Raw genomic sequence first — 13,186 nt, 5'->3', positions numbered from 1 at the left:
GTCATCCAATGACTCATTCATTATAAATGAATTTGAGATGCTTGAAGACATGGAAGAAATGGAGGGTGGTGTTTTTTTTGGTTGTTGTTAGTTTAATGGTGTGGTTTTTTGTTTTGTTTTTCATTTGCTACCACTAAGTTGGTGTAATACAGATGCAGGCATTCGCTTCTGTGCTTGCCCCTTAGCACTCTTGAACTGGAATGCTCAATTCAGTTAAAATACGACAAATGGAGAGACTTCTCTGTATTTTACAGTTTAATTCATAAATTGAAAAAAAAATTCAGAAGTGGTAGGAACAGATATGATTCTGTCAAAGTTGACAAAAAACCTAAATGAAAGTTTTTGTGTTTGCTTTTTGTCTTTTATGTAGTTGCTTCTAAAATCCGTTACCTTCAGGAATATCACAACCGGGTTCTCCACAACATTTACCCTGTACCCTCTGGAACTGACATTGCAAATACTCTGAAATACTTTTCTCAGACGTTGTTGAGGTAAGTTTTAACTAATGCTCTTGAAGAATAAAGAGCTAAAGAATTGTAGGGGTATTGATTGACTTTGAATTGGTTGCAAGATTTAATGGGTCAATGCTCAGCCAAAAAGAGTCAGAGCGTAATTTAAGAAAAGAATGGTATGAATTAATCTCTTCAGTGGCTGTTGCCCAATTTGCCCAGTTGAGCTGCTTATTGAGTGGCTGATTCTAAAATAAACTTGATTACACATTTGCTTGGCCCTCCTAAGACTTACCTGAATGCAGAACTGTGCTGAATTTGTGAAGAAAGGAGTTTGTGACCTAGAGAGTTTTAGACGTGTGTACTCATGAGCTCCCTGACAGCCCTGGTGCCGCAGGATCCGAGGGCGATGAGCCAGACGAGCAGAGCTAGGTTCTTCCCTGGTGCCGCAGTTCAGCTGACTCTCAGCCTGGGGTTCTGGTTCAGTCCCTCATAACAAGTAGGCACAGTCTATATACAGATCTAGGCTTGGATGGTGACAAGTCAGGCTTGTTCTCACCTGGGGTTTTGATTTTGTCCAATATTTAGTAATAATATACAGTACTAAATACCGTACGGTTACATGATACATTTGAAATAGGAAATGTTACCTCTTGTCTTACTAAAAATGTGTGAAAAGTGGTGAGACTGAATTAGGAATGATGTACATTCCACATTGCTACCTAGTGGATTCATATTTTCAAAGGCTATTTGCCTTAGTTGATGAGGAAATATTAACGAAATAGAATTAACCCATAGATGTGTGCACATGGCCTTATGATATATACAAGTTGAGAAGAAAGAATTTAAACTGAAAGAAGGACAGCAGTTTGTTCTAACATTTATTTAAAGTGCATGGAATGTATCAAAATTCTTGACCCCGTTTATAAGCAGGAAAGATACGTAGACGGAAGTATTATCAGTGGAACACTTATTCACTGCGAACTTAAAAATCTCCAGTTTACTTGTGAAAATTTCAAGAGTAGAATTGTTTAACCACTGTGAAATCTGTTTTCTTCATCATTTAGAGTGCTGTAGAAGCTTATGGCAATGAGTAGGGCTTTTGAAAAAGATAAATAAATTAAATTTTGTCTCCTTACAGCTGTGGGGAAAAAACTGTTCAAAGGGTCACTAAAGATACACCTTAAACATGGCTCTGTTCCCACATCAGGCTGTTTTGATGGATTATTTGCACAACTCACACACACTTAAATCACATTTAAGTAAGATTCTGTATGATGAAACAGCCTCTGCGTAAATGTTGTGGGCCTCTAAGCTGTTAAAGCAAGGAAGTTGGACTTGATTCTGACCCTTTTCTCACTCAGCTGTAACTACTGAGTGCTATAATGAGATCTGTTTTGAGTTTTGGGATGAAGTTCATTGGACAGGTTAGATTTAGAGTCTGCTGCTTAAAGGAAGTGTTTTTATACCACTCTGTCTTCATCTTTCTAAGCAGTACAACTGACGTGTCCTGCATCACAAATTCTTCACGCTCTGAGAGTAGTGATGTTTCGAGACTTTCTGAAAAAGCTTAATACCTAGCAACTATGGGAGCAGATCAGAAATGAAGATGGAATTGCACAACTGAGCAACTCCATTTCTTTTTTTCATGTTCAGAATGGGACTGAACCACAATCCTGTTGTCGGTCACGCTGAACCTCAGGAGGCAGAAGTGATCCTCAGATGTGATAGGCAGGTCCACACAAATGGCTGGGGCCTTCCTCAGCTGGGATCTGATCAGCCTCAGGGCTAAAAGGGCACCAGAAATTGAAGCCAGGACTTGGATCTAAATTTAAGTGGACTGAGTTCTGATACTCAGCAAGGTCAAACCCACATTCTAAATCTCCGTAACGGGGGAATTTGAACTGTGGGTCAAAGCCTGAGTGCTATGATTTATACATGTGCTGATACCAAGAAAGAAGCTGGATGAAAAGGGAAAACAAATCACCGCCTGATTTGGTGTGGCAGATGGAAAGAAGGAAAATCCCGCTCACTGTATGCCGGTCTCTGCAAGATTTACCCTAAAACTATACAGACTAGTTAAGGACTTTCTGGAAGAGCACATTCATAAATTTATTTAAATATTCTGCATGCTGAGTCTTCTTTCTGCCTCCTACACTGAGACTCCATTTTGCAGGGTTTAATGTAATGGTAAAAGTATATGGTGGACAATAATCTTTCTAGTTTGAGACAGAGCATATGCAAGGATTCCAGCTGCTAAGAGAATACTGATCAAACAGTAGAAAAAATATCCATTGGTTTCTGGAGGTTTTGGCTCTGGTCTTCAGAATAGGTTGTTTGTGATAATTTACTCTTTTAAAATAACTTTAAAAAATATTTCCCAGTTTGATGTGTATTCTCCTTGCAGCTGAATTTTTTTAGGATGAACATTTCTTTATGAACGTACGTAGTCATAGAAATAATGGAGGAATAGTGATTAGTGAGAGAAATTCCATATAATGATTGGGTTTTACAGGTGTAGCTTTTAGTGTTTATTATACTTTTCACCTTTCCATGTTACGGACATGTTGACTGTGTTCTGTTCAGTGGGCTGTGCCCACTGTATTGGATCACATTCATACCTGGTGCCATTCAGCTAGCTATGCTTGGATCGCACAAGGAATTGATTTTCTCCTTTGCTCTGGAGCTAGCCTCAATAAATGACAAGGTCAGGGGAGGGGGGTACAGATGCGAAATGGCTTAAAAAATTAAATTCCTGATTTCTATGAATAAACATCACATAAAATCACCATACACAATGCATAGCACATTGATTCATTTAGTTCTTCTTTAATTTTCTCTTTGGGCAAAAGCATTTCTTTACATTACAGCATGAATTTGTTTCATGCCCTGCTCATTTTCAGTATTTTCTCCCTCATTTGAGGAATGATCTAAAATTTGATAAACATGTTATAGAACAGCTCTTTTCTTTACATTTTCTTGGAGAAAATTCTCCATGTGTATTTTTAGATAAAATATTTTGCATTATAAATGGACAGTGGCTGATTAGTGGTCAAACTTGTTTTGCTGCCTTGGTGAGAAGCAGTTTTCTTGTAGGCATTTTAGGAAAGCTTCCCTGGAAGGCAGTAATTTTGGGGTAGATATGCAAAACTTGAAACAAGCCTTGGCAGCTTTGTCACTTGTCACAGAGCAAGTTCAATACGGTGTTAACGTCTGCAGACACTCCCAAGTTCTCAGTGCTCTCGGTTTGAACAGAAAGAGGAGCAAACTGCAATCATTGTATCTTGGTCTTAGGAAACTTCCTAGATTTTCAGTTTTGACTCTTCTGTTCATTGCTTTTAAAACATGTGGGTCAGGCAAAAGCCTGGGTCTGAAAGTTTGTGGGGTTTTTTTGGTTTTGTTTGGTTTTTCTTCTAAATTTGGCATGGAATTTAAGCATGGTCTCATTGCTATTGCTGAAGCAAACAGAAGGATGCCCTGATCAAGATACAAGACTGTGCTTTGGCCTCTAATCCATAGGCAAGCCATAGCTCTGTTTTAACACAGAAGGGAAGCCTATAGAGTAAGCTCTCCATCACCGCCTTAGGCTTTTCAAAGCAAGGATTAATACAGTAATATCCTTTCTGGAAATAAGTGCACTTGAAGGGGATGTGTTGGCAAGTAGAGGGATAGATAATTGGTATGATCTGTTGGTAGACAGGGAAGGAATGTAGTTCAGTACCTTCATATCTCTAAGCATGAGCTGCAAAGCACGACAAATGAATGTCAAGCAAATTAAAAGGAATCAGCACTCTGATCATTTGTTTTTCAAGTCAGATCATAGGTGATTTTCTGGTATGATTTCATAAACACTGACATGACAGTCACCACATTCTTATACTGGACATTGGGTAACAGAAACCAAAATAATCTGCTAAATATGTAAGGCACAATCAAAAAGGGTGGGAGAAAAGTGTGTAGTTCCTTAAAACAGACTATGTCTGTCATCTCTGACTGCAAGTATGATGTGATAGTAGCCAGCTGGCATAGAACTGTTCTTGTAAAAGTGTTTTTTATATATGTGGCAAATGAATGACTTCTCTTATAAGCACCTCAGCAAGAGTTTAGCTTACTTGTGTAAATTGTTGAGTAGACTTGTGAGGTAAGATGTGTCTTTGCTAGGATGATTATAAGATAGGGATTTCTATATTGTTAAAGAGGAAAGAGGTTTCCAGAAGTGCTCCCTCTTGACATAACCCTGCTCTCCATTAGTCAGAGGAAATTTTAAAGCCACTGACTTGTATTTTATAACACTGGCTTTTGGAACAGAGTTAAGCCAACAGCAACTGCCTTTGGAAATTCCAACCACTGAGAGATGCAAAACGTACTAAAAAAAAAGCATTGTGTGTGGTTCAATATATCTGAAAGGTGTATTATATTTTATAGGCACATATGAAGATTATGAACTAACCCTATAATTGCCTGATAACTAAAATATAACACTGCTTAAGTGACTATTTCTATTTAAAATAGTGGGGTTTATTTTTCTTAATAAATTAGATTAACGTGTTTACAACATTCTTAAAACAACATAACAAGCTGGTTGACATATAGCCTCTATTTTGATTCCCACTAAATCCTTTTTATTTTTTGAAATTATGTCTCCTTTAATTTATAGTGAGTTTTGTTGAATAATAACGTAAGTAACAGCTGCATAGTAACATACTGTCTGATCTGCAGTTACGTAATTGGTCTTGCTTGCTTAGCCCTTAGATTTTTGAAGGTAAATATTTACCCAAGGAGTGTTTGTATTCATAAAGTAGAATGTTTCCTCCCTAAACATGGGCAAAATTAAAAACACACATAAACAACCATTATCATTAGCTCACAAACATATGCTAAAGACCATCTACTATATATTATTTTATAACTTTTCCAAATATAGTTTAGTTAACATTTTAGAAATACTATATTATTTCTAAATCCATGTGCCTGTTTAAACTTCATTATCTCAAATGATACTGAGTTGAGTGGTCATGAAACAGTATCATAAAATACATACAGACATTATTTTAATGCAATAAACATGTGATTTTTAAGACTATCTTAACAAACACACATGTTTATTCTTTGCTAAAACATGTTTCTGCAAGTGCCACACCTATATTTTGCATGTTTTCAGTCAGTTGTTTCAAAAGATTGTAGGGGGCGAAAAACAATATCTCAAAATCTCAGAGCAAAATACCAGCCTATTTTGACACAGCTGTATTTCCGTAGCAAATGCTTCTAATTCTCAGAATTTTTCTTAACTGTGAAACATGGGTAGGGCACTGAAACATGCATTTTTATATTTTTGCTCCTTATGAACCAGATAACACATGAGATGCAATTAAATTTTCCTAGATGTCAATTTTTACTTCTCTTACCTCGAAGCATGAAAGCGAATGGTTGCTAGATTTGTAGACACGCTGGTTTCGGTAGAGATTGCATCTTATGTGGGGTGTATCTGGTCTTTTATTATTTGTTTTATAGTGTCATTTCAATGTAATGTGCTGTTCTTTGTGTCTTTGTTGTCTCTTTTTTTTCTTTGTCCCCCCAACAGCATTTTGTCCCGCACAGGGAAGAAGGAGAATCAAGATGCCTCCAATTTGACAGTGCCCATGACCATGTGTCTTTTTCCTGTGCCATTCCCACTCACTCCATCTCTAAGACCACAGGTCAGTTCCATCAACCCTACTGTTACTCGCTCCCTCCTTTACAGCGTCCTGCGAGATGCTCCATCTGAACGTGGCCAGCAAAGTCGTGATGCTCAGTTATCAGACTACCCATCTTTGGACTATCAAGGACTTTACGTGACACTGGTGACACTACTGGATCTAGTTCCCTTGCTACAACATGGTCAACATGGTAAGCAGGCCCTTGAACCCTTCCAGTACGCTTAACTTCAGTGCTGTGAATCCCTGGGTGATGCCTAAATGCAGTAGAAGAGATGGGCCTAAACTGACCTGGATCTGGAATTCAGATCTCCTGGGATGTGTTCATATCCAAGTGTTTGGTTTCACTTTCTCAAATAAAAGATGTTCTTTTGCCAACAGTTGATTTCGGTTTGAATTCAGAGGTTGTCTGACTTTTAGGGATGTGCTGGTGGAATGTAACTAAAACACAATGATGTGTTACAAAAATAATACAGATAGGTCTAAAAAAGTATGGATTTTGAATTTGAATCTGCTGAGATACTTTCAGACCTGTCTTTTTAGGGTGGCTTTCTTAAAAAGGCACAGATTGCTTGCAAATGTGTATCTGTCTTCTAACAAATATGCAGATCGCGTGTTTTGGTGCAGGTCCATCTCTAAATAGAACATTTAATTGAAGAAAAGCCATGGTAATGGTGATTTGAGATGGCTTTAAAATATTCCTGAGTAAAAAGATAGCAATATCTCTGTCTGACTTAGAGAAAAGCTGTATTTTCTTATGTTCTGATTTAGTTAATCACAAGATTTTTTTGTGACTGTGTTGTACTTAAATATTGTTTCACTAAAGTTGTGCATTGTTAGTCTGGCTTGTTAGTCTGTGGCTTGCCATACTGGGATGCAGGAGCCCAGTGTTCTCCCTGTGTTCCATAAGCCAAATTTAATTTTCACCATGGTGTCAGGGTGTATTACTTACATAGGAAGATTGTTGTCAATCTGCTATACTGCTGAAATTCTTTAGGAGGAAAGTTTCTGTTAAATGCTGAATTCCTTTTGAGTTGGCAGCAGCACATTTTGAATCAAAGAGTATTGCACTAGAAAATCTTGCAAAAGTGGGGCTCGTAGCAAATCACAGACTTGTCGACTTCAACTTCTAGAAATGGTGGAGTTAATTATCAAAACAATCTTTTTGTAAATAGATAACATGGTGATAATTAAGAACCAAGGGAGGCTTGTAAAGAACAAATAATGTTAAGCAAACACAATTTCTTTTCATGGCAGCACAATGGCTCTCCTGGTGGGGGTTTTCTTGTCCTTAGTCAGGCTTTTACTACTGCGTCACTTGACATCCTGACAGGTAGTTCGGGACATGGGGTCCCTGCTTGCATGAGGAAAACACTCCAGGAGTAGTTACCAGTGGCTCTCATCAGCTGGAGGGGTGTAGCAGGTGGGAATCTTACAGGAGTCTGTGCTGGGTCTCTAGTGCTATTGAAAGGGCTGCATCAAAGGAAGTGTGACCACCAGGTCGAGGGAGAGGATTTTGCCCCTCTACGCTGCTCTGGTGAGGCCCCACCTGGAATGCTGCATCCAGTTCTGGAGCCCACAGTACAAAAAGGACATGGATCTTCTGGACCGGATCCAGAGGAGGGCCACGAAGATGATTAGAGGGCTGGAGAATCTCTGCTATGAAGACAGGCTGAGGGAATTCGGGTTATTCAGCTTAGAGAGGGGAAGGCTCCATAGTGACCTAATAGCGACCTTCCAATATATGAAAGGGGCTACAGGAAAGCTGGTGAAGGGCCTGTAGTGATAGGACAAGGGGCAATGGCCTGAAACTGCAAGAGGCTAGATTTAGATTAGATTGAAGGAAAAAAATTTTCACTATGGGAGTGGTGAAGCACTGGAACGGGTTGCCCAAGGAGGCTGTGGATGCCCCATCTCTGGGAGTGTTCAAGGCCGGGTTGGGTGGGGCTTTGAGCAACCTGGACTAGTGAGAGAGGTGTCCCTGCCCACAGCAGGGGGGTTCGAACTAGGTGATCTTCAAGGTCCCTTCCAAGCTTAACCATTCTATGATTTTGTGATATATTATTTTTTTTTTTTATTTGACTGATAGAAATAAGGGAGCACTTTGATTTGTAGGGGTTGTCAAGAGAGTCAATAGCATGTCCTTTGTGAAAGATACCTGATTCAAAACCAGCTTGGCAAGTTGCATTCTGTTCTGAAACATCTTCAGAGGACAAGTGTAAAATACCATGTTTAAGCAGGAGAAATCAAATGTAGAAGTGAAATGAGGGAAATACTATCTTGAAAGCTGTAATGCAGAGAGATCTGATTGTTGCAGTAGATCAGAAGCAGACCGTAAGTCACTAACATGTAAATGTTATTCTAGTGTTACCTGAACAGCTGCTTTGTGTATCAGACATCCAGAGCATTTTGTTTTTCAATTTAAAAGCCCCAGCAAAGCCTCCTCTGAGGTAAAATTGTCAAATTTGTCCATCTGGCTTCAAGAAAGACATGGACATTTTGGGAGGAGTCCAGGAAAAAAAGAAACAAGATGATTTGAAGTCTAGAAAATGTCAACATGAGGAAAAATGGAAAGAACTTGGTTTGTCTAGCTTAGAGAAAAATAGCCAATGTAATTACCCTATACAAATATATAAAGGTTGCTGTGAGGAGCAATAAACCAAACTAAACTGTTTATGGTTACAGTTGGTCAGGATAAGGAGCAATGGATTTTATTTTATGTTATATTTTTTTTAAAAAGGCCTTTTTATGGTAAAGATGATTAAGTACTGGGATGATTGACAAGAATTGAGCTGTATTGCAGATTTTTAAGAAAAGTTTAGATAAATATCTGTCAGGAATAATTGGTTTGACTTGTACTTGGGGCAAAGTGAGGTCACTTGTTATTTTTTGTGTGGTTCTCTGTGTGTAGAATTAAATTTTGCGATACAACTTGTTATTTGTTTCTCCCTCAGCTTAGCATTTGACTAAAATAAATACATTTGTTTTAATCGGAACAATCAGTGTTGATGGGGTAAGTACAACTGGTGCGCTAGGTGATCCTGAGCTTTGGTCCAGTCAGATTTTACAAAATTCCCTTATCTGGTCAATATATATTGCAAGAGAGAAGAGCTCCCTAGCATTTAGGGTCTGGTTAGACCCTTGCATAGCAGACTTGCCAGAACCACTGCAATGGAGTGCTAATTTTAATTGTTAGTATGTGTAATAACGTTGACAGCTACAGATCTTTGAGCACTTTACAGAGGCAGTTTGAAATCCCACTAGCTGTACAGATGAGACTGAGGGCCTGTGTATAACACAGGTTACAGAGTGAGTAACAAAAAGAAATCAATCTTGTGCAGGGGAAAGGTGTTCCCATGTCTTGGGATCATCACATGGATTCGAACTCGGGGTTCGCTGAGTGCTGTAACCTTGCTTGGAGCATTATTGGCCCCAGCTCAGTTCCTCATTTGCAAGAGGGTATAAAGATTCCACCCAGATTCCACAATAGCCTATCCCTTCCCTATGGATCTCAAAATGTGGCACATTTTTTAAGTATCCCCTCCAAAAAGCTATAGTATAACTAATTAGAAAAAGTATGGGAATTCTTGATAAATGTTTTTTTTTTTCTTCTCAGGCCACTTTTGGCCTCCATGGCTTCTCATAAAAACGAGATCCATAGTTTAATCACATGTTATCTGAAAGATACAGTGATGCTTCCTGTAGTCTCTGTGTGTGGGGTACTTTGCAGCTTTCTTGAGGGTAATTAAGATCACAATCTTGTTATTTTTCTATGACTGCAAAAGCAGGCCTTTCAATACCAAAGTGCGTATCAAATTCTAATTCTAATAACATCTCTACTTAAATGCAGGCCATTATATGTTAATCACAGTGTGATTAAAATCAACATTGATTTAAATCAATTATTTTACTGGCTGTAGTATTCATACTGCCTTCAAACTCTTCTGAATACTGTTTCCCTGTATTTGAGGAGGGGCGTAAAAATGATAGGTGAAGTCTTTAGTCTGTAGTAATTAACTTCCCAAATTACCTTGAGGGAAAAACTGAATTTAAATGTATTTCTTAATAGTTTTGTATACTAAAAAGTACCTAGTCATATTTGCATTATAATAATTCTGTATTTATTTCATTTTGTTCAACAGATCTTGGGCAGTCAATTTTTTACACTACTACATGCTTACTTCCTTTTCTCAATGATGATATTTTGAGTACTTTACCCTATACAATGATTTCAACACTAGCTACCTTTCCTCCATTTCTGCACAAGGATATTATAGAGTATCTCAGCACATCTTTTCTGCCTATGGCTATATGTAAGTAGAATTCATTCTAGTATTGTTATGTCTCAGAAAACATGGGGGGGAAAACTTGTATACTGGTATCGGACTGTAGGAGTTCAAGTTTGATTTTTTGTAGAATTGTAATGGGACATCAATCTGCTGTATGTACATATGTAACATAATTCCATGTGACTCTTGTTCAAAGGGAAATAATTCTACTCTATTCTATTTATTTATTTATTTATTATGCTGTGTTACTGTGTGAATTCTTCCTTCATTTAAAGGGTGAAGTTTAGCTTATTTAACAAGTACACTGTCTTTAGACTCATGGGATTTTCAGTGCCGGTAGTAGGAGTTTTGAATGCAGAATCAATAGGCAAACTGCTGCTGAAATGGTTGGTGCAGCAGCAACATGGGTAAATTTTGCATCTGGGCTGTATCTGGATGTACAAGAATAAATCTTCTCAATGTTATGATGTTGTGATGAATTCCCAAGTTTTCTCCCTCTCTCCCTTCTTGGCATTTTCTATTTAAGTTCTGTACTAAATAGCTGTGCCTGTAATATCTCTTATGCGTAGTGTTAAGACTGAATCTGGCAATGCCTACTTTATTACTTTCTTTTTTCTTACTCTCCCCAAGAGTGTCAGATAATTACATGATTTCATCATTTCTGCACAATGTGAATCCAGAGGTGTCTTCTTGGCTATGTCCCTGATAAAAAGCTTGATGAGAGTCCAGTAGTAGCAAAAAATTTAACCACGTTCTGCAGGTGGAAACACTAAGATCAATATTAAAAGTCAGTTTTAACCAACAAGCCTTTTATGATATATGTGATGAAACACTAGAACAGTTTGCTTCTCTGTCCTAGAAGATGCTCAGAACACAACAGGTCCTGAGCAGCTGCTCTAGTTGACTTTTCCTTGAGCAGGGAGGTTGGACCAGACAACGTCCAGAGGTCCCTTCTAACATCAATGATCCTGTAAATCTGTGAGAATGTCTCCTACTTCTCTGTATTCCAGACCTTTATGGAAAAACATGAACAACTTTTGCACAGAGATCTACACTGATATCATTTAAGCCTGTAGAAGATGCTATTAGAACATGGAAAGAAGCATCGTGCACTGTTTTGAGATTAAGATTCTGTGGAAATTTATCATCTACATTTTCTGGCTCTACCAGTCAGTGATCTTGCAGAAATCCAGGAGCTGTTCTGTATGTCCATTTCCCCATGTAAAATAACCCTTTGTAAGACGTAGCAATGATGTTTTCTCTGTTGCCTTTGACAGGTCTAATAACAGTATGCAAATGAAAAATACTAAGATACATTTCATGCGTATGTGCAAGAGATCCTCTTTGGGTTAAGAACAGAATGTTGTATTCAACTGCTTTTTCTTCCGTTACTGTTACCTGTTAAAGAACAGCTGATATAGGTGACCTGTCCTGTCTGTCATCAGATCTGTAGAACTATTCTCTGAAACAACTGGTTGAGCCAAATCCTTGATTTACTTAGACAGATACTATTCCCCAATTGCCCTTGGCAGTGATTGCGTCCATGCAGAGCATGAGAGCAACCTTTGTCATGTTGCCTTTTCCCTCACACACTTTTGATTAGATCTTGGTATGAAACCAGCCTGCTGCTCTTTAAATTTGGCTTCTAGTAGTGTCCTACTTTTCTGCTGATGGCCACATTTTAATTGCAAGGTTAGAGCTGCTGAAATTTTGAAATTTATATCCATACGAAAAGGCCTTGCTGTAATGATTTGGGGGCTCTTACATGTGTGAATGAGATTCAAAAAAGAATGAATTAAGTGCAATGAAAAGAGACATGGCAATGTTGAGTCATATGGAGAAGTACCATTTAGAAGAAATTCTCTATTTTTCCTTCTCTTCCTCTTTTGCAGTCAAGTGCTCTTTTAGTCAGTGTCCAGGTCTTCCCTCACAGGGAATGATATGCGCCTTTACAAGGCGAGTGCAGTGTTTCCTTCCCCTCGTGTTCAGCTCTGAATCAAACCAAATGGGAGGATGCGAGAGATTATGTAAGCAGCTGGAGAGCCAGATGGCAGGGGTGAAAGCATCTTGCCACACTGGTAGCTACAGTTCTGTGCTTCTGTCCCAAATGCTTGATATTTGGGGCCTGGCAGCCAGGCTTGGGAAGGTGCTGTGAGGGTGGGAAGATATATGCCACGTCTCTGGATTGCCTTCAGAGCCTTATTGCCATGTTAGAGTTCAGCAAATAAAACACCCACGCTCTGTAGGGTTTTTCTAAGTATATCATGTAGTAGGAACCGCTTCGTAGGAGACCAGAAGAAACTGCAGCCACTTTGTGCAAGGTCAAAGTTACAACAGCATAGCCACACTTCAGGGCTACTGTTTATTGTTATCTTAGCATGGGTCACATAACAAGGGGAACTAATTTTTTTAGTATGTAGCTGTAACAAGAACTCGTACCACGTGCCTCCTGAGAAGTAATCTGTGCCATACACCGACAGCTGGTGGCTACCACCAGCCCCGACCAATCATCGATATGCTTCGACAGCAGGCTTTCAGTTTTCTCCTGTTTCTTTACCCTCCACTTCTTCCTTACCCTTCCTACAGTCCAAGCCCTGGGTGTGCTTGACTGTACAAGTGACTTTGTTTTGACTAGTCTGTGGGTTCCGAAGGAGAGTGCCTGAGAAGATCACTGTCTTTGGTTAATGTGACTCTGAGAATGAAATCTTACTGATCGGGAAAACCGCCTGTGTGCTCTGTAAAGCAATACTGCATT

The 13,186-nt window shown here is 38.8% G+C and overlaps 1 protein-coding gene across 1 annotated transcript in view; it reads left to right on the top strand.

Moving 5' to 3' along the window:
* Window positions 1-378: 378 nt before the first annotated feature.
* LOC104279377 (protein unc-79 homolog) overlaps window positions 379-13,186 on the top strand; it is a gene marked incomplete at its 3' end in the record, with an annotated part of 72,690 nt that continues 59,882 nt past the window's right edge. Inside the window, 3 exon segments of the mRNA XM_009876645.1 lie at window positions 379-491; window positions 6,031-6,335; window positions 10,285-10,455. Coding sequence (XP_009874947.1) covers window positions 6,089-6,335; window positions 10,285-10,455 — 418 coding nt within the window.

Source organism: Apaloderma vittatum, unplaced genomic scaffold (assembly GCF_000703405.1).
Source record: "Apaloderma vittatum isolate BGI_N311 unplaced genomic scaffold, ASM70340v1 scaffold4789, whole genome shotgun sequence".
Classification (NCBI taxonomy): Eukaryota; Metazoa; Chordata; class Aves; order Trogoniformes; family Trogonidae; genus Apaloderma; species Apaloderma vittatum.
The sequence above is the reverse complement of the archived record's forward strand: the minus strand, read 5'-3'. Positions and strand labels throughout refer to the sequence as shown.